Source organism: Centrocercus urophasianus, unplaced genomic scaffold, assembly GCF_019232065.1.
Source record: "Centrocercus urophasianus isolate 14NV4802_14NV808 unplaced genomic scaffold, USGS_Curo_1.0 seq_18, whole genome shotgun sequence".
NCBI lineage: Eukaryota > Metazoa > Chordata > Aves > Galliformes > Phasianidae > Centrocercus > Centrocercus urophasianus.
Genome location: NW_024884733.1, coordinates 5,419,415 through 5,440,859, shown reverse-complemented (window position 1 = coordinate 5,440,859; position 21,445 = coordinate 5,419,415). Strand labels below are relative to the sequence as shown.

The 21,445-nt window shown below is 38.9% G+C and overlaps 1 protein-coding gene across 1 annotated transcript in view; it reads left to right on the top strand.

The window, feature by feature from the left end:
* The window catches only part of KIFAP3 (kinesin associated protein 3), a 64,225-nt gene that overhangs the window by 17,137 nt on the left and 25,643 nt on the right, over nucleotides 1–21,445 (top strand). The window contains exons 11-17 of the mRNA XM_042819574.1: nucleotides 7,560–7,660; nucleotides 12,034–12,142; nucleotides 13,363–13,475; nucleotides 14,303–14,468; nucleotides 14,679–14,804; nucleotides 15,183–15,281; nucleotides 16,671–16,756. Coding sequence (XP_042675508.1) covers nucleotides 7,560–7,660; nucleotides 12,034–12,142; nucleotides 13,363–13,475; nucleotides 14,303–14,468; nucleotides 14,679–14,804; nucleotides 15,183–15,281; nucleotides 16,671–16,756 — 800 coding nt within the window. The remainder of the gene's footprint in view (nucleotides 1–7,559; nucleotides 7,661–12,033; nucleotides 12,143–13,362; nucleotides 13,476–14,302; nucleotides 14,469–14,678; nucleotides 14,805–15,182; nucleotides 15,282–16,670; nucleotides 16,757–21,445) is intronic.

Below are 21,445 nucleotides of genomic sequence, written 5' to 3'. Positions count from 1 at the left end.
TGCTCTCTAATTAATGGAGTGCTGTGGGTTTTTTAATGTTCTATTCCTTTTATGAAAGTTTCTTTTAAGAAGGCTTAAAGTAGATGTGTTCTCTTTATGAGTTTGCTTGGCCTTTTTGTAATGAACTTATTACGGAGCTTCACACATCTGTTGGAAAATGGAGCTTCTTATAGGCTACTGCAGTGTTTTTTCTGATTTTAATAGGCCTCCTTTATCCTATAAAGAAACATACTTTTTTTTTACCTGATCAAGTGAGCAAACAATAGGGGTCAGATGTGGCAAAGACCCTAACAGAAAGCACATGTCCAACCATCAGGGTGAGGTAAAGTCATATCGGGATTGCTTGAAGTTATTAATGGCAGTAAAATTTATGCTTCCTCCTGTTTTCCCAATTAAATTGAGAAACCTTTTTTTCCTAAGGTGGCTCTGCAGCAGCTGGTTCCAATACTTGTTGTGTGAATATTGCCTGGGGTGTCTCCATTCCTTTATAGTGGAGGCTGGCTGTAGCACATTAAGTAACAGTTCAACTATGGGGACTGGTCTGTTGGAAAGCAGTAATTATTAAGGGATTTCTTTTAATGGTAGCTTTTTTTTTATCATTTATGGTAAATATGGCCAAAAGTTTAAAATAAATAAAAATCCAACCCTATTTAGCATACAAATTTTAAATTCATATTGGATGCTCAAATAAAACTAGCATGTCTGACTTCAGGAGTGTGCTGGGTACACAATGTGCCTGAGAACTCGGCACTTACTTATACCCTTAACTATGGATTTAGGTGGAAGACTTTAGTATCATGACAGAACAACTGGCTTCTCATGCTGAGGAATACAAAACTGAAAATAGAGAGGCTTCAGTATCATTAATATTTTGTTGAAGAAGAAATAAAATCCTAAGTGATTCTTTTTATTTCTTTTTAACATAAAACTTTCTTATATCCCTGCCTCACAGTACTGGAAAACTGTTGTAAGTTATCAGTAGGGCTGACTGAAATTCATAAAATTATTGTATTTGCTTGCAAGCTTTTAAGCACAGCTGTCTAAGACTTCTGCATTCTCTAATATAGTGCTTTTGACTGAAAAACAAAATAAATTTTCATTTGGTAGCCATTACAGGTGGAACATTGCTGATCTGGATACTAAGGCTGACTTAGATGAGTGAAAGCTCTTTACTGCCCTATGTTGCTCACATATAGCTATGCTGCTAGTTTTGTGTTTCTTAGAAATAGATGACTTTGGGCATCACCAAGGAGAAACCAACTTCATGGATGTTGACTGAAAAAGGAAATGCTTATGGGTGGCAGCAGTGACAGGTGCTCAGTGGAGAGATGGGAACACGTGGCTCAGCTGAGTTTTTTTGGAAATCCACAAATACAAGGAATTGCAGGGATCTCCTGAGTCTGTATTTCTGCTGAGGAGCTTAAAATTCATGACTAAGTGAATTCTTTCTTTGCATATTGCAAGAGCAATTTCATTCTTATCTGTACAAATTAAACCTAGTCTTTTACACAAGCTGCTTATATCTGAAAGCTTTACAGATTTTCTTAGAAAATCTCCATAAGGTAAGGCAGTCTTACTCTTTGAATCATAAAATCATTTAGATTTGAAAGACCCTTAAGATCATCAAGCCTTAACCATCTAACCTGCACCGTCTAGCCCGCCCACCGCTTGACCGTATCTTTAAGTGCCACTGCCACACACTGCTTAAATACCTCCAGGAGTTGGGGTATCCACTTCCCTGGACAGCACATGCCAATGCTTAAGCAACCCTTTCACGAAAAAGTTCTTGCTGATTTTCAGCCTAAGCCTCCCTGGCACAACTTGTGGCCCTTGCCCTGTGTCCTATCACTTGTCACCTGAGAAAAGAGGCTGACACCCTCCTTGTTGCAATCTCCTAGCAGTAGTTGGAGAGAGTTACGTGGTCTCCCCTCAGCCTCCTTTTCTCCAAACTAAACAACCCCAGTTTCCTCAGCTGCTCCTCGTAAGTTTTGCTTTCTGGTCCTTCCACCAGCTTTGTTGCTCTTCTCTGAAGGTGTTCCAGCACCTCGATGTGCTGCTTGTAGTGAGGGCCAAAAACTGAACGCAGTACTTGAAGTGCAGTCTCACCAGTGTTACGTAAAAGAGGACAGTCACTTCCTTGCCCTACTGGTCATGCTGTTTCTGATACAAGCCAGGCTGATGTTGGTCTTCTTGGGCACACTGGTGGCTCATATTTTAGAAAAGGACCTCAGTCCTTTTCTGATGTGCAGCTTTCCAGCCACTGCTGCTGCTCAAGTCTGTACTGCTGCGTGACTGATTGGAGGACATCCTAAGTAACAAAATAAGCATTCCTTTTTTTCCTGTAGTAAGAGCAAGCCTCAGAAAAGGATGTAGTATCTAAATTCAGCAGTGTTTTGCTTACTCAGTGGCTACACTTTGTCTTCTTTTGCAAGCAGCAGTACTGCAGTGAAGAGTTTACTGTGTATATTTCAATCTGACTGTCTTGTGCAGTGTTCCAGACAAAGAAATTGAGTTTGGTGCTCCAGATGTGCAGCTTTGTTTTTGTCTGTAGCTGTAACATTCAGTAACTCTACCTAAATTAGTCATTTATGACTCCTTTGGCTTAGAAAGTGCCGATATGTTTCTGTCCTTGTTTCCTAGGGAAAAATAAGTATATCCATATTTCAGATGTGTGCATGTGCTTGCCTCTTTAAGGAAGGAAAACAGAGAAAAATTTTTAAGTTAGACTTGTGGTAGGAAGCCAATTTCAAACATGATAGAGGTGATACAAGAAGGGTTATTAGTAGGTAATTAATAACATTATTTACATAGCCTAGTCTTTCTGAGTATGAGCAGATTTGCAAAGTCTTTAAGGTTCTCTTGATAAAATAAACTGATATATTCAATATGATTTATATTTACATATGTAAATCAAACCAATATGTGTCTAAACCACACGTGGAGTGACTTATTCCAACTGTTTCAGTGCTGCTTGCAAGGAATAATACTAGACAGAGGAAAGTTGTGATACCTTTCTATTATGAAGACATAATTCCCTCCTTGCTAATTTTAATGCACGTGGATATGCTCCTCATAAATGTAAATGTAGTTTTCTGACAGCAGTGTGAGATGGTATATAGGGACTGTGTACAGTTTGCTACATTTCTATCTGCTTAGGTTTCTTATTTGTATAATATTGCAACAGATTTGACTTAAGAGTATCAGAGTTTGAAACTGAAATGAAGATTCACTCTGCTATTTTAATAGATACTTACCTTCTTTTGAGTTCTGGTTTTCATTTAGCGTAGTTAATGTTTTGCATGTGGGTTGAATAGGGCATGCGTCACATCTAATGTTGGTACACTGATGAGTCCATTAGAAATGATGGCTACTTGAATTACTAATACTCTCACATTTGAATAATTTGGGCCATAATTTATATTCTCATTGTTACATTAGCATTTGAAAGTTGAATGCTGCTGCTGAAACTCAAATTGTCGTTTCAGTTTGACAGCTTCAGGCTTTCTCTTCTGTTATTGTGGAGCTCATGGAGGATCTTGTATTTTAAGCTCACTACAGCATAGGACCAGATCTTGTTATCAAGAAATCCCTTCTTCAGCTTCAGCTACTGGTACCATTCAATCTTTAACCCTAGAAAGAGCTCAACATAGAATTCAGGCACTGGTCTGTGGATCTGGCACACGGCTTCTTATTAATGTTCAAAGGCTAAAAATCTGAAGCCATTTTGATCTCAGAACCCATCGTGTATTTATTTCCCTCTCTAATTTGCAGAAAACTAGTTGTGAAAACAGCCCGAGGGACCTGAGATTTTTCCATCCCAGCTGCTCCAGCTGAACTACAGCTGCAAAAAAAAAAAAAAAAAAAAAAAAAAAATCTAAGTATTGTTTCTATAAACTGTTGAGTGTATTTTATAACACAATAATTCCCACAAAATCAGTAACTGCAGTTAATGACCGGTTTGTTAAGGCATTAACTGCACTCAGCTGGGAATGACCAATTTCTCTGGAATGGCTGTGTAAGAACTAAGGATAATTCAGTAACACTTTCAAATAATTATTTGCTTAATTAATGGTAAATTCTTTTGGAAATCCTATCAAAGTACTTGTGACCCTTACATTTAATATCCAATGAGTTCATTATGATTCATGTTTTATTGCCATGCATACCAGCAGAATCCATAATGACTGGACCATTATTTTCCAGGGCTGCCCTTGCTGCTTTAGGCCATTTGGCTATTCTGCCTTCAGTGCTAAAATGCTGGATGCTCAAAACTGCTTGCATTTGTAGGCCACAACTTTCTGGCACCCCACCAAAACTTTGGTGATTTTTATAAAAGTGTTTGGCAGAGCCTTTTTTTCCTTCTTGCTTTTTTTTTTTGATGAGGAGAATAATTGGTGCCTACTGTACCAGGTCATAGGGAATTCTCTCTTACAGCGTCTGCTTTTTCACGTGTGTCCTTTCGTAGCAGTCACAAATAGCAGAAAAGGTACTGCTCCCATGTTTTGGAAGGCTGTTCTTTGGGCAAGTTTTTGAAGTCTCTAAGCAGTAACTGACTTAAAGCTTTATTTATCATCGTTTAGGTGGATATAAAACAAAACAGGAAGCAAGAAAGTGATTTTTGGTACTGGCACATTCAAATAGTAATCAGTGTTTGCAAGTTCACGTTTCTGAGAATGAGGTCTCTGTAACATTGGGCTCATTGGTGGATTTGTTTCAGTCTGTTACTTCTTAAGGTGATACTTAGTGTTCATAGCACTGGAGCTGTTGAATTTCTTCTTTTCTATAGACATAGTAATTATGTACAGTTTCCAATCAACTTTCCAGTAGGCTCAGCTTTCTGGCTGAGCATGGGATTAACAGTTGCATTAAATCACGGTGGCTGTGCTAAAGAACATCCATGTCTTCTTGATTTTCCTGAAGCATTTGATTGTTTGGTTCAACTGTTTTGCAAGAGGACTGATGAAAGTGAGAAGATTCTGTTGCTTCTCCACCAAAGTTCTTTCATAAGTGGGACAGAAGCTTCTTGAAACTGGTCTAAAATTGTCTTCTGAGAGATTAAAAGGGAAATGAAAGTTTAAGAAAACACATACACCATTAAGTCCTTAAAAGCTGGTTTAGTTGCACCCTGTTTTCTTTTCACTTCAGATCTGGGGTTTGTTCTCATCCTCAAGTTAGGAGAATCCAGGCTTTTTTCCTGCATGTTCACAACTGAAAAGTACTTCCTTACTGTGCCTGTGAGTGCCTCCAAACCCTTTCTATTCCATTAGCTGCCAGGGATGATGGATCAGTTCACTGTGGAGCAAGAAACAATTTAAATTCTACTCTTCTTTTTAAAATTAGGACTGTCTTTTCCTTGTGTGTGTCATGAAATCTGTCATATGCAACACACTGGGAGAAAGATTTAAGTGCTGGTGAGTGAGTTTGGATAAAATGATTTAAGTTTTAGGTGTTTTTCACACTGCAAGTGAGTGCATGGGTCTTTTTCATTATTTTTGGAAGTCTAGAAATAGAGGCAGTGGTGCCATCAATACCAAAGATGTTCTGTGGGCATCAGAAATGACAGTACAACGTGCTGGACTTTTGAAACAAGGAGGGAGAAGTATGTGAAAAGTGTCTTCCCCCCCAAAAATGGAAGGCTTTGGCTGTTACAGTAGCTGTCTTATTTGAAAGCAAGTTACCAGTGTTACCAAATTAAACTATGGATGCTACCATATGTAAAGCTTTCTCTTAGCACAAATGCGATTTGCCAAAATAAGGTGGGGGAAAAATACCCATCAAATAGAGAGGTTCAACCCTTCTTGTTGGCTGCCTTGCCAGCTCATATCTGCTGCAGGTCTGTCTCAATGTCCCTCTGTTTTCCAAGTTACTGTTCTGGGTAGCCAATTTTCTGACACTTTTACTAGTTTGCCTTTTACTTCACATAGTGTTTCCTGCATTACCCAGCAACGTGTAATTGTAATTTGAGTCTTAAATTTGCAACTTGATGTTTGAGTTTTAAATGGAGGCATGGAAAGAAGTATTAAGAGCAGTGCAAACAGCTGTTTTTCCCTACGAAAACAGCTTTTCCCTAAGAAATTTGTGGGCATAGTTTACATTTCTACATTTGCTTATGAGAAGATTTCAGCTGTATGTGTAGTGTGGGCTTTCTTTTTCCATGCAATTGTTGGTTTGCAATGTCACTACAAATGAACAGGTAGGCAAGATGACTAGTCACCAGAGAAGTACAAGTGAGTAAACACTTTGTTCTGTTTGCTTCAAGCAGTATTTGTATGCTTTAGTATCATCTGCACGTTTCTTTTAATGATAGCCTCAACATCTTTTGAAGTTGGTCCTTGTGTCTTCTTTAGCTGTGAAGTGCACAGAAGGCTGAAATGCAAGTCAGTATTGGTGATTTTTGCTTTTCAAAGCAGGTAATATGCCAGGAGGGGCTGAAAGGTCAGCTGTGTTTTCAGATTTGGCATGGAAAGAACACTTCACTGTAGTATAACAACTACCAGAAGGGTTCTGTGGTGATTTTTTTTCTTGCTAATTCAATTTTGTAAGAAGTCACAAATGTGCATTCTCAGGATAAAGTCATGGTGTCCTTGCTGCTTAAAGGAAATTGCAGTTTCCAGTGATGTATGGAGAAGAAAAATGATTAACTGAGTTGGTTGCTGTTGGAGATCTTGATGCTTTGCCAGAGCAGTAGGGAGATATTCTGACTTAGCTTAAGCTGAAGTGGGAGGTAAGGTATTTCTGATCAGCTGCATCAGAGCTGTGAAACAATTCTGAGTTGAAGACTTGATTGCAGACTGGTCTAAATTTTCAGTTGAGTATGTTATCCCTTAGGTAGCCAGTGTCCTGCTAAAGTGGGGCTAGAGGAGAGCTCAAGAGAGTGCTCAGTCCAACTCTCAGCAGTCAGGATCAAACACACCAGCCTTGTTCTTACCAAGCATTCTTAGGTTTGTCTAAGCTGTTTTGATAGAATCTTTCTGTTAAATATTCCACAACCTACTTGTGCTAGTTGCTACGGTTTTTCTTCCAAACCTTTGTTTGGGAAGTACTGATGTGCAAATCTGCTGTTTTCTCTCAAATGTATGGAACACAAAACACCCACAATTTAAGACCGTAAGATGGTCAGTGTGTGATTTGCTTGAAGGGCACTGGATTCCTTCTACAACGCTTTTTAGAAGAGTGGTTCTTGTTTCTCTGACATTGCCTTCCTTGCTATTTCACTTTGAAACAAACTAGTCATTTCAACAGGAATATCCACAGCTAAATCAGTGTCATACTTGGTATTGAATTTCCTGGCTGGAATCTGATGAAGGCTTTCTCTGGATGACCCATCGTTATCAAGTGTTCCTTTCAGAAAATCTGTGGTAGTAGTTGGCATTGCCTTAGTTCCCTCTTTACACAAATACATTGTTCATTCTGACACGTCAGTTATGACTCTTTCAGTAACATTCCTATTGTAAATGTGCCTTAACTGGGATCATTGTGCTTTTCATTTTTCTCCTCTCATAAACGTTAGTGATACGTAAAACGCAAACCTTGTTCATTTGGATTTTTTTTCCTTTCAGCAAATGAAAACTACAAGCAAGTAGCTATGTGTATTCTATATCACATAAGCATGGATGATCGTTTCAAGTCGATGTTTGCATATACGGACTGTATCCCACAGGTATGTACATTCATATGTGATGTGGTGGCAAGATGCGTCTGTCCAGGGGCGTATCTTTTCCTCACTGATAGCAGAGCTCACACTGACACCCACAGGTGAGAATGGGAACAGGCAGGATGCTGCTGAGTCAGTAGTGAGCATCCTACTCGTTGGGCAGTCTGACTATTCATGCTGTGTTTTGATGGTCCTCAGAGAAAGGATGGGTGACGTTATTTGTCAGTACTGCTGACCACAGAGAGACACTGATTAATTAGAAAACAATACATATGACCTGATGAATTTCCAGGAAAGATTGGAGATGCTTGAAAGAAATGAGAAGTTGTACGCAGTAAATCCATAGGGAACCTTGTGGAAAATATTTCCTTTAGTTTTTTAGGAGGCATTCTTTTCTGATTCCATGGGGTATCAAAATTTCAGCGTCTTCAGTGTTACAGGATATGAATTGGAAAGCTGCCAAGCAATGCTACGTTGCCACATGACAATTCTTTTCCAAGTGCAAACATGTACAACAAGCTATAGAGGGCTCTTCACTTATCTGTCAGATTAGAGTTTTTTTCCACAACTTTTTAGCACTATTCCCTCACCCACACACAGGCATAATTTCATGTTTTTGGGGGGGATTTTGTGTGTGTGTGCGTGTGTGTTTCTTTTGGTCTTGGGTTGTGGTGTGTTGTTTGCTGGTTGTTTTTAAACACTGAATCCTCTCTTACCAGCCTCCTTCCCAGTCCTGGTGAGGCTTGGAGCTGAGAAAGCTTGTGTTACGTAAATGTAGAAGGCTCTCTGGTAGCCTTTGCAGAATTGCACCATAATATCTTTTTTCCTGTCAAACATGTTTTTAACATCAAGTGCATCTAGAATAGGAAGTTGCCATGGCAAATTTTCAGGATGTTTCTGGTCATCATTTCATGACAAGAATTGTAGTATTTTTCCAAATAGAGGAGGATTTTGGAGGAAAGGGATAAGTGGTGGGAATAGCTAGTGGATGTTGCCAAATCCTCTTGCAAACATCATCCCGATTTCTTTTTCTGCCCCAGAAGTAACTTTGCTATGACATCTGCATGTTACAAGGGACCTGTTTTTATTTTTTTCTGAATGATCACCTGCCAAATGAATTCACGTGCTGTGTTTCAATGTTTGCTTATTTCATGCTTGCAGGAAATCTTGGCTTGCATCTTAGATCCCCAGTTTCAAATGTAAAGAGCTGTGGAAACTTCAGTGATATCATATGCTGAGCTTTAGTGAACCTCCTTGTCCTGACTGGCAGTGGCTGCTCAAAGTAGTGCTTGCAGGGCGTTATTCGAAGCCTAGTGGAACAGGGGACAAGCTCACAGACTTAAACTTTGGATAGAGCTACAGAACTTGAAAGATTTCTGTTGCTATTGATTCTTTAGTGCTCGATGTAATTACGCACAGATCACATCTGCAGACTGTTCAGAAAGTGCCAGCTGGACAGTCACACTTTTTTACTGGTGGAAGTTGAAAATTAGGACAAATATTAACAAAAACAAGCAGTAGAAACAAGGGCAAATTGGTATGGCGTCAAGAGAAGAAGACGGTCTTTTCAAAAGCTTTCCGTCATCTGATTCTATGCTGGAAAACTGAATTCTCCTGTCAGTAACAATGTATGCCCTTCTGTGGGTCTGTTTCCTTTTGAGGAGAGGTGTAGGTCCAAGCTGGCAAATACTCAATACCAAATGTTTAGCTGTTGTGGAAAGCAGTTGGGAAATCCATCCCTTGTTGTCATTCTGTACGTGTGAGGTGCCTGACAGGCTCGCGTGTGCCGTCCCAGGTAAACATCCATGCGGACTGTAGGAGTTAGTGGGTGCTATTCTAGTAACAGTTAAAAGCAAGTATTAACAGTTCATTCTTGTTTAGACCTCAGCAATGCGTGTTTTGTTTAAATAGGTGCAAATGCCATCCAGATGCTTATAAAAGCATTTATTGGTAATAACCTGGCCAATCAAAGGGCATGGTTAGGCAGTGATGTCATGGTGATATTTAATATTGTACCGCAGAGCGGTGCGCAAGGTTCTCTGCAGCAACCCACATGTTTTCCACCACGGTTGTCCTGTTTGGCCCCTCTTTGATCTATAAGCTTCTTTTCAGCTTAATGCTGGTAAACGTCCTCTCTTGACAGCACCCTTTGCTCCTGTCCGCCATTATCTGCTGAAGTTCAGAAACCAGAGCATCACTTCAAACAGCAGAGTTAGGGAGTAGCCGGTCAGAAAAGATTCCTGAGGCATGCAGTTCTGGCATAATCATTCAAAGATGTTTGAGCTGGGCTCGGGGAGGGGGTTGGACAGAGGTGTATGTGAGCAGAGAGCTGTGGGGGTTGGCCTCTGGTCACTGGTAAATAAGTGAAGGCAGGTGCCAGAGAGTCTAGACACAGTGATTTCAGTCCTGGTCTGTGGTATCTGATACTCAATATGGGACTTGTCTGATTGAACACTACTGCCTCTTCATTGCACATGCTGCAGTCTTTTTACTGCCTTCCTGTTAAATCAGTAAAAGATGACAATGGACATAGTAAAAGCAGAACAAATTTAATTTTAATATTTCCTATTTGGCAGCAATTATTCTTCCTTTTGAAGTGGCACAAGAAGCAATCAAATTAAATGAAGACATAATGGGAAACATGGAGCTCGTACTAAACTATTATTTTAAAATTTGAACGACTTTAATTGAAACTGGATATATTTTTCCTTTTTATGGAGAAGTAGCTCAGTAATTAACAGTATAATTCCTTCTTGTTAAACATCTGATTTCCACAGATTTTGTATTGTGTACGTAATGAGAATGTTTCCCTTCAAATTACTTGAAGGGTTTTAAAAAATCTCTTTTTAAAGGTTTTGTAACAGAATAGTCGCAGGGGGTGATTTTGGAATACTCGTGTTCCACTTGTTAAGTGGCAACTTTCTTCTCTGGTTAATTCACTCTTGTGTGACTGTCAGGCTTACAAATTTAATAAAGTAGAGGCTTTATAAGTTCTTAAAAGAACCTGGGGAAATCTGAGTCAACTTCTTTTAAGAGACGGAGGAAGAAATCAGCGATGGCTTTTAAATCAGTACATGAAAGTCCCAGGAAAAAGAGATTAGTATTGTGGAAACGTAAATGTGTATGGCTTTATTTGGGGCCCATTTGGGATGACAGCATGCTATCTGGTAAGAGATAAACCTATGATACGGTGCATAAAAGTATTTCGAAATAAAATTCCTGCAATCTTATTGTTCCCAATTTTATATTTTTCTGTGAGTTGCTTACTCACTTTTTTTAGTGTTTAATGCATTACAAACTGTCTTGCCACCAGGGGGCAAGCGCACAAATACGTAATGTTTACTTGCATCTTGTTCCTTCCCGTGCCTATTTGAGATAAGTTGAGCTCAGTGTATTGTATTTGGTCCCCACTTATCTTTAGGTTGAGTTGTTTCCACTTGCAGTAATCTCAGTGTTGTCATCACGCTGCTGTGCATTGCAACTTGCCATGTCTCATAACACAACAGGCTTTAGTAGCAAGTAGGGTGATGTCCTGCAGCCCCATGGTGGGGAAGCAGTGCAACTTGTCTGCTGCAACTGGAAAAAAGAAGTGAAACAGATGTATTTGAGTCATGCTCATCTATTCAGTGTGCCATTTCAAAGAAAGCATTCTTATGGAACAAAATGAGACGAGATAGCTTGAGATGTAATGGACTGTACAGGCACCAGATGGGTGTACAACAATAATGTAAAGGTTATGTGCCTGAGGAATCTGGGAATTTCAGTCTGAACAGGGTTGTAGGTGATTGTCTGTTTATATCAACTCAGATTGTTGCCTCCTATGACCAAAAAAACCCCATGATTGCTAATGAGAAGTTTTTGGTATACAGCAGTGTTCTGCTATAGCAGTGAAAGCTGCTGAGGTGGAGTGCATTGCTGCAGACAGAATGCAGCTAATTTGCCTACAGGCAGAGTAACCTGAAAGCAAAATAGCAGTAGATTATTCTGCAATTAATTGATCTGTTTATGCAGTCATGATTTTATTAAACATCCAGGTGGTATTTTCTGGGGAATTAACTTGTATTTTGTATTATATCTGCCTGAATGTTAAAATAAATAAAAATTATTCACTCACAAGTTTAAATATCAGAAAACCAAAGAATTCGGTGGTAGCAATAAAATAACTTGAATTGGTTACAGGGTGATGAGTGACTGCCATCTTTGGCACTCTGTAAGAACTGTTACCTCAGATCACAGAAGCAGACATCCCATGCCTTTGGCTTCTGTAACTTTATTGTGCCTATGGAAATGCTGAGTTCTTAAAAATGTGACAGTTGACACAACAGTGCTCTTTGCTTTGGAAAAATTAATGACTTGAATGTGTTTGTGTTTCTTGGCAGCTGATGAAAATGCTCTTTGAGTGTCCTGATGAGAGAGTTGACCTGGAGCTTATTTCTTTCTGTATTAACCTTGCTGCTAACAAAAGAAATGTGCAACTTATCTGTGAAGGTGAACATACTGAGATTTTACTGTTTGGGGGGGGATTGAAAAGATTCTGATAATATAAACAACTCAAATACTTATTTCTGTACATATGTTTATATATGTGTGTATTTAAAATAAATATGTGCTCCTGCTTAGGGTGAGATTGCAAATATATGACTGTATCCTCCTCAGTGTTGGTCTTGATGGCACTGAGTAGCCACTTGTGCCCATATCTCTCATGCAGTTTCTATAAAATACAGGTGACATTACTTTAGGAAACTATGGTTGTATGAAAAGATCAAGGTTTTGTTCAGCCTGATACCTAAAATCCACCTTCAGCTAACTGGGGTTTCACCTACGAGTACAGAATTAATAGCACAGTGATGTTTAATTGCATCTTTCTTTTTTGTTCTAGTTGTCTATCTCTGGCATTCTAGCATATTGTTCAGTAGTATGGATGTGTGCATTTTGTTTAGTGGCTCTCTAAATTGCTCTTTAAGTTCCATTGTTTGCATTCTGGCAGCTTGGTGTGGCACACTGCTATTTAGTAGCTCTAATTTTTCATTTGTGCTCAGAACTTTCACTATGGACTACTGTAACACGTTTTTAGACTTTAAAAGGGAAAAATGCAATCAACTGATTTTTATGGACAGCACTTTAAAGTTCTCTGTGTAGCTCTGTAAAAGAAGGATAAGGGAGATCCAATTTTATATTAAAGATGTAAAAACAGAATTGGAGCCACTAACACTTACAGGCAAAGCAATCTTTTGGAAATGTAATTGTGACAGTGCAGCTTGCCCTGTGCTACCAGATCTGTGTGTCTGTATGTGTATTCCCATATTGTGTGTCTGGTAGATCGTCCTGTAAAACAGTAATGACATATTTTAGGTGGAGAGAATGATTCCTGAGCTGGTACCAACAGCTGCATCTCCACTCATAATAAGATAATTATTTGGATCTAGAACCTCTCTTGATCTGAACAAGTGACTGAGCTCACCTGAAGCCCTTATTTTTCTGACAAAAAGTCAGAGGTCTCACCAGTATGTATTGTTTGTTGTTTTAGAGAAGCTCTGGAACTTGTGCAGAGCAGTTCTATCTTTTCAGCTTGGGAGAAGAAATTGTTCCTGTTCAGATTCTTCACTTTTTTTCCTTCGAATTTTAAAGCTGTTTTGCTCTTCTTTTCCTTTTGGCCAGTATATTTCTCACTTGAATTTGAAAGGCTTCCTAAGAGGTTTTCTTTTCAGGAAATGGTTTGAAAATGCTGATGAAGAGAGCGTTGAAATTTAAGGACCCATTGTTAATGAAGATGATCAGGAATATTTCACAACATGATGGGCCTACTAAAAACCTGTTTATTGTAAGTACTGTCTGTTGTCTGTGATCTCTGATTCTTCCTGCTGGAAAAGCCTGGCTGCTGTAGTTTTCCTTTACAGATGTCATGGGTTGGTGAGTATTTATGTTTTATTTTAGGAGGATCCCTCACTATAGAGAAAACAAACAGAACTTAAGCTGTATCCCACAAAACCCTATTCCAAAATGAACAAGCAGAACAAAAATAATTGCTAGTGTGCATAACAATTAAGTTATCCTGTATCTCTGCTTTTGCAGCTAGTGGGCAAAATAGAAGCTTTTATTTTCTTGGTTAATTGGTTTGTATTGATATTCTAGATGCTAAAAAAAAAAGAGGGGAATAACATAACATCCTAACTGAGTAAATTAAATGTATAATTAAAGCAAGAATTTAATATCAAATTGTCTGAAAACAGTATGGATAGTAAGTAAAATTCTTGACTCTCCTGTATTTGAAAACCCTTTTTTCAAAAAGCCATTTTTCAACACCTTTAGGGAAGGTGACGTCACTGCTGTTACCAACAAAGTATGGTACTCACTTTCTTCATTCTCTTACATCTTTCTGAAACTTTCAGTGCATATACAGTTGTAGCTTCTTCTGGAACATCTGAATAAATTATTCATACCCCTTAAAAGTGAAAGACTGAGGAAGAATACTGAAATGCTGGAGTCATTTTTGAACTGCAAGTGAAACTGCCATATTAGCCTTAGTTTCAGGGGAAGAGTCTATTTAGCATTTGAGAACTAGTTTTGATTTGATCAAGTTGTGAATCCTTCAGAACCCCAGGTTGTTTGCCTTTAATGCTCGTCATCCCTCTGATGTGTTTTCGTTAGGATTATGTTGGTGATTTGGCAGCTCAAATATCAAATGATGAAGAGGAAGAATTTGTGATTGAATGCTTGGGAACACTTGCAAACTTGACCCTACCAGATCTGGATTGGGAGCTTGTGCTGAAAGAGTACAAACTTGTTCCATACCTCAAGGATAAACTGAAACCAGGTCTGTATAAAGGTTGGTTAGTCTTTCAAAGTGGTGTCTCTGAGAGAGTGTTTACATATTGTTCTTCCAGAGCAGAGTCTGCCTACCTCTGTCTTGGTGGTATGGGGAAACGTAACGGTGAAAAGCAGAATTGTATCTACAAATAAAAATCCAACTGGCAGAAGGAGAAGAATTTCTAAGAGGCAGTGCTTTGTTTCTTTTGTCTTGCAGGTTCTGCAGAAGATGACCTTGTTTTAGAAGTGGTGATAATGATTGGAACTGTTTCTATGGACGACTCTTGCGCTGCTCTGCTGGCCAAATCTGGAATCATTCCTGCCCTCATTGAGCTTTTAAATGGTATTTTGCCTTGTATTTCATAGCCATTTAGCTGCTGTAGCTGTGTTGTAACCAAGTGCTCTGTTCGTCTTGTGAGATAAGGCTATGGTCTTTGTATCTGAAAGGAGGAGTGATTACTCTAATACTGATCAGGAAATACTGAACTAGTGGTTTAATAGATTTGAGGCTTTTATACCTTCACAGTTAGTGCTGCAATCTGATTTTTCTACCTGACTGCAACAGGGAAGGAAGCGTTCTTCTATTCTATTGTCAGGAGTTGGATTTTTGTGCATACCACTGAACTGTCTAGCTGAGAGTGTAAGAGCTGGGCTTTATCTAAGCATCAAGAGCATCTAGATGTGAGATCTTAAATTATATATATTCTTTTCTCCCTCGCAGCTCAGCAGGAAGATGATGAGTTTGTCTGCCAGATCATTTATGTTTTTTATCAGATGGTCTTCCACCAAGCCACCAGGGATGTCATTATCAAGGAAACTCGTATCTTTTTAGTGATCAAACATACAGAATTACTGTTGTTAATTTGCTGTTGCTGTTATTTGGCCCATAAATTTCTTGGTTTCAGATGTCTTTGTAAATGGTTCATTTCAGCTGAAGGAAAAATGTTGAGTGGAGTGCAGGATGAATAGTACAGATTCAGATTTGGTTTGCTTTGAAATGGGAGGGGGTCGGTGACATTGGGCTAGATGAGCCTTTGTTTCCTGTCCAATCTGAATTGTTCTATGACTTGTTAATGATAGTCTGTGGAATAACTTAATTAAATGTGATGCAGCCCAAGAAGTTTGTCTGTTATGTTTATATGCTGCATAGTCTGAAGTGAAGTGAACAGAACTACCTTAATAGTGTGTTTTCTTACATCAAACTAGATGCCATAAATAATGCCTGCTTTGCATTTTTCGTCTGCTTTCTTGATTAAAATATTATGTTAGAAGTTCTGTATCAAAAGTTGATATGCCAATTCCTCTACAGTCATTTCTTATTTTTTCAATCACTTCTGATGTTGATGTTGAGCTTATTCAGGTGATCCAAAGGCTGTGGAAAGAGGCTATCTCTGTGGGCATTAGGTGAGTGTGAAGTTGTACTGAAAGGTACAACTCAACTGTAGGTTGAATGGGACCCTTGTAAAGACAGCAGGTTAGTGATTATTTTGCTAACAACATGAGGGCTACCTCTTAATGTCCTTGCTTCTGTTGAGCACTGAGGAAATCTGAAAAGCTGTTTGGGATGTTGGTCTCCTGTTTTGACTCCCGAGAGTTTAGATGTTAAAGAACATTATATTTACATTCATATCTGTTATGTTATAGTGCTAAGATTCAAGTAATATTTCTCATTCAAATTGAACTAATAATAGTACTCTCATTTGCACTATAGGCCTCTCTTTGGTATCTTACACTGGAAACTTTTCAGATAGTAGAACTCCAGAAAGATTACAAAAGTAATGTTCTTGAAATATTCAAGCATTCCATGGAGATGAACTAACGTGTTAGACCCAGAGGCATCGATATGCAGATATATATGTATACAGGTTTCCTTGTAGCAGATTTTTTTGTAAGTGTACTTAATTTTTCTTCATAAATGTTCATAAATCCCTGATCTGAATGTGTGTGTTTGGTGGCCCTGCTAGGCAGGGGGGTTGGAACTACATGATCCTTGAGGTCCCTTCCAACCCAGATGATTCTGTGATTCTGTGATTCTGTGAAATGTTGAAGATTATTGGCATATCTTAAAATGTGATGTAAACAAACAAAAAAAAAAAGGTGGTAAGGGAGGAAAAATTCCCCACCGTGGTTCTTAAAGAAAGTTGTAATTGGAGGAAGATAGGGCTGTGCAAAGAAACCCCAGCTTTTATCCTTAACAGGTTCTTCCCAGAGGCTCCAGCATATCTTATAGACCTGATGCATGATAAAAATGCTGAGATACGCAAAGTTTGTGACAACACCCTGGACATTATAGCGGTAGGTCTGATTTTTTTCTCATCCATCTTTCAAGAGCATCTCTACGTGACATAACTTTGAAATAATAACTGGATAGCAACATGTTCATACTGACAAACTGAATACGTTTTCCATGTGCAATCACTTAAGTAAAAGCTGAATTCACACAATCATTATTCAGGGTGGTGTACCAAACTTCCAGAAAGCACATACATACTTAGAAAACTCGTAACAGTTAACTATAGACTGTGAACACTTTCGAGAAATGCTTTTTTAACCTAAGTAAAAATAAAATTAACCACATTGTATAAGCATGTCAAGCTTTCAGAAGTCATAGTTCTCCAAACAAATGGCTCCTGTTACCCAGCAGCTTTTATTGACTTTTATTCAGCTTTTTCTACAATGCCTGATGTCAGGTCTGGTTATTTTTGTTTTCTGTTTTGTTTTCAAAAAGAAAACATGGGAGGCAGTTCTAAAGCTGGCTGTTTTCTGCTGGGGTACCAAGCAGTATAATAGTGAACTTTTTAGTATTGTCTCAACTCTACGATAGGTTTCCTTTCAGCTTCATGGCTTAATTTGTCTAATTATCCATTCATCAGAAGACACCTTTGGGACAGCTGCTCTATTTTAAACTGTTAACTTGAGAGGCAAACTAAGAATACTGAACTTAGAATTAAAGCAATATTGCTATATAAGAGACAACAATATGTAGTAAATGTAGTCCACTTCTGAGTATCTCTGCCTGTAGAAGCTTTCACACTTCTCATGGCATTCTGCATTCTTCCCAATGCTTTTACCTTAGTGATGTAGATTTTATGTAAAAGTTGCATTTCATTGTTAAAAGTCCTGCCCTGTTTAATCCAATTAACTTCTATTGACAAGAAGAAATCCTGGCATTTAATAGTCTTTTAGAATTATGTAAATATACACCTTTTGTATGTAGAGCAGCTGCTGTGAAATTAAATCTTACAAAGAGAACTTGACTGTGAGTCAAGAGTAATATCAAAATATTGGCCTATGTCACTGCTTTTGCTATAAGCTACTTATTTTCTTCCTCTGTGGAATTATGCGTATTGCAGCTTGTTCTCTGTAAGGTTTAATAATCTTCTGAAGTAAGAAGTAAAATGACATGACACTCTCTGTATTGGAATTCTTCTTGTCTCTCTGCTGTACTTGCTAGAGGTATAGGATTACAATTGTGCCTGGCTGATCAGTGGCAGTTAATGTTCATTAAAAGCAAGATTTCAACTAAGATGCATTAGTACTCATTTCTGAGGGGTATTACCAGGATCAGTCACTTCCAGAGACCTCTCCAAGGGAAATGGTAGCAAGAGTTTATCCATTGGATGAAGCTGGATATTTATCAATGTTTCCAACACCTTTTTTTTTTTTCCTTCCCCTCCTTAGGGCCAGCGCAGTTTCCAGGTGTCTTAGGGGCTTTTATGTTTGTTAAGGGAAGCTTTGCAATGTGGGACTAATTTTTCAGTAAGCAGATACTACTGTGTTAGTAGTATTCAGCAAGCTTTATTTTATGGAATCCAGAAGAATAAGTGCTTTAAGACGCAGCTTCACATTCAACATGAACTTCAGAGTAAATCTACTCAGCTCTTTTTTTTCCTTTCTTCCTGGGAAGAGGTCATCTTCATGCTGCTGCATGAGGAAAGACTGAGGAGTGCTGTGGTAATCAATGGGAAGAGCCTCTCTGAGCTTGTGAGAAGCGGGCTTCTCACAGGCATTGAGGAAGAATAGAAGGAGAAAATGACTTGGTTCTGCTGATTTTGGGGGTGGGGGAGAAGATATCCAGTACTGAGCGTTTGGTATGATGGTAGATTACTTTGTAGCAGGGTTCATTGGCGTATTAGGAGAACTACCTTTCTGTGGAGGTCTTTTCAGCTTTATTATTTAGTTGTTGTGTTATAAATGGCACAAGCTATAGCTAACACTGTGGCTGTGTGGGGCACAGGAAGCACAATAGCACCCTATTTTCTGGAAGATGGAGTTACCTCTGCTTGACTGCTTCCTTGGCTGTGTTATGGGCTGGTAGCACTCTGTTTTCCAGTACCAAACAAATCACAGGCTATAAAGGCAACTCATCCTAGATGGCAAATAGAGAATATGTGAATCAGTAAGTTCTCAAAACCCTCAGGTCTTGAAAGACATTCTGCAATGTAGCTTCTATTATATGATAAAGTAGCCTATGAACACTGAGATGTTCAGCTGCGTGCTGTTCTTACGCTGCCAGGGTCTTCTGAGGTGTCTGAACAGGCATAGTCTCTAGGATTGTTGAAATTTCTGGTCAGTGTTGAATCCACAAGAAGAGAATCTTAAGTTTGTAGTCTTGTATACATGCTGACAGGGTTAGTTCTTCTGATAATGGAATTCAGAAAGTAAATGATGGAGAAGAGATTTGATAGTCATTTCTTCTTAGGGAGACAAATGCTTCTTTCACTCATCAATGAGCTCTATGTAGTGTGATTGAAATAACACTGTAGAAAATCAGATGCCTTATATGCCTTAGGGGAGATGTACTTACTATAGTAAAGTAATTGTCACAGAAATTATGGAAATGTTACACTAGTGATGATTTGTTTAATACAGTTTGGCTGGACTCTGCCATTGATGAAGCGAAACAGATGTGTTGCTTTAGCATAGTATGTTCTGGGAAGTCTTGGCTTTTTGCTGGTAGAAGCAAGATACTGCTTTTGTCAAAAAGAAGTCTGTGTTGATAATTTAGAAGAGCTTTGGTTTTGTGTCATGTGCTGAGTCTTAACACCAAGCAGTTAGCTGAGTGTGGCTGTACACCTAAGGCTGGACAGGTTGTATGGCTCAACTGGAAGCCTGGAGTCAACAGTGGGATTCCCAAGCAAATGAAGTTTGCCCTTCCTCTGGTCCTGGACATCTGTTCTTGATGCTTGTGAAATAAATGTCAGTTTACTCAAGAAGGTTTTACTCTGTTCACTTCAGACAGTATTATCAAGAGCTGATGAAATTATTAATGGCTCAGTTTTCTTGTCTTCTGTTCTTTGCTTTCCCTTGCTGCCATTAAATGATTTTTTTAGTTTATTCAAAGGATATTTAACCATAATCAGATCTTTAGTCTTTAGCCTAATGAGCTTTCCCGCTCCCCAGTTTTCAGACAGATTTCCTGTTCAGTTTTTGTTTTTTTTTTTTTACAGCTTTGAATCCAGGCCCACTGTACCATCTTACTTCCCTTATGATGTAGAGTGAATTACTGTCTTTTGTGCAGAAGTAAAAAACAAAGATATAGCCACAGCACTGTGATCTAAGGGCCACGTGCTTAAGGTATTTTTAAGGTGTGGTGTTTTGGTTGTGTTTTTTTCCAGCTCTCATTGTTTTTCCCCGAATGCCTGTAGTGAAAGCCAGGCAATGTTTCTCGGATGGAAAGCTGTGTTAATGAGTAGCTTGCATCTTTGTCTATTAGCCAAATGCTGTGACCCAAGTTCTCCACGTTGCGAATGCTAGAAGTTCACATAAGAAGCAGGAATGTGCTGTGAATCCTCAGGGATTTGGAGCCAGCTGTTCAAGATGTTGACCAGCTCTCTGAAAATCAAGGAAAAGCAGACCACAGGGATTTAGCTCGGGCTTTATTTGAATAAGCACCGTATTCTGAAAGCAGATAACCTTTGACTCCAGCCTGGTGTCCGCCTTTCGTGAGTGCTGTACTCCAGGAAAGAGTTTCTACCTTGTTTGTCAAGGCTCCCTATTGCCATGCTGTTGCGTACCTCTGTTATCTTCTAACAATCCTGACTGCAGAGAGGTGGGCAGTAGAGCAACTGTGGACTGCTGCCCGTACTGTTGACGAGTATTTTCAACTTCTGCATTATGAAATTTGAAATCAGTCTGCCTTGGTGCTGGTAGCTTTTTGTGGCAAAGAGCTCCCAGCAGAAAGACTCCACGTGGATGAGACAAATGACCACAGTACAGGGAGTGTTGGGGCGCGTGGGTTCTGATTCTTTTGTCTTTGCATAAACTTACCTATACAGATTTCATTCTAGCATTGGTGCTTACTCTTTGGAATTGAAAAACTGGAAGTTGAACCAAACCAATTGTCTCTGTTACTTCTATAACAGTTGGCCAATGAGACACCTCTAATTTCTTCAAGGAGAAAAGAGTTGAACTCTTCAGTTGTTGACAGTATAGGAATCCTGTGGAAAGTGTTTTTAATGTAGACACCTTGGTTTAGGAGACATGAACGTTGTTTCTTTTTGCTACTTTGCCTTTAATTCCATTTTGTAGGTTTTTACCAGTCTGCTATCAGCAGATATTTAGTGATGAGCCCATTTGCAGAGAGGTAACCATGAGTTGTGCCAGCAGAAGTTAGAGGTTTTTTTGAGCTGTCACTGAATTGCCCTCTGGTACTACTTAGCCTAAGGTAGGTGTCATAGACACCCACGGGAGGTGATCCATACCATCTGTTTCTATCCTTGCTTTATAGAGGTGCGTAGTTTAAATTAAGTGCCTAAATTTTGGTTAGCTAGACAAGATAAATCTTTCCTTAACTAAAAAAAATGGTTACTTTAACCTTTCTTGTAAACTATATGTTTTAGGAATGTTTAAATAATGAAGAATGTAACGTATCACTTTACTGACCATGGCCTTAAACATAACGAACGTTTAACTTACTGTATAGCAGTTCTACTTTAGTATGAGGAATCACATCAAATGAACCCTATTACAGACCCAATTAAA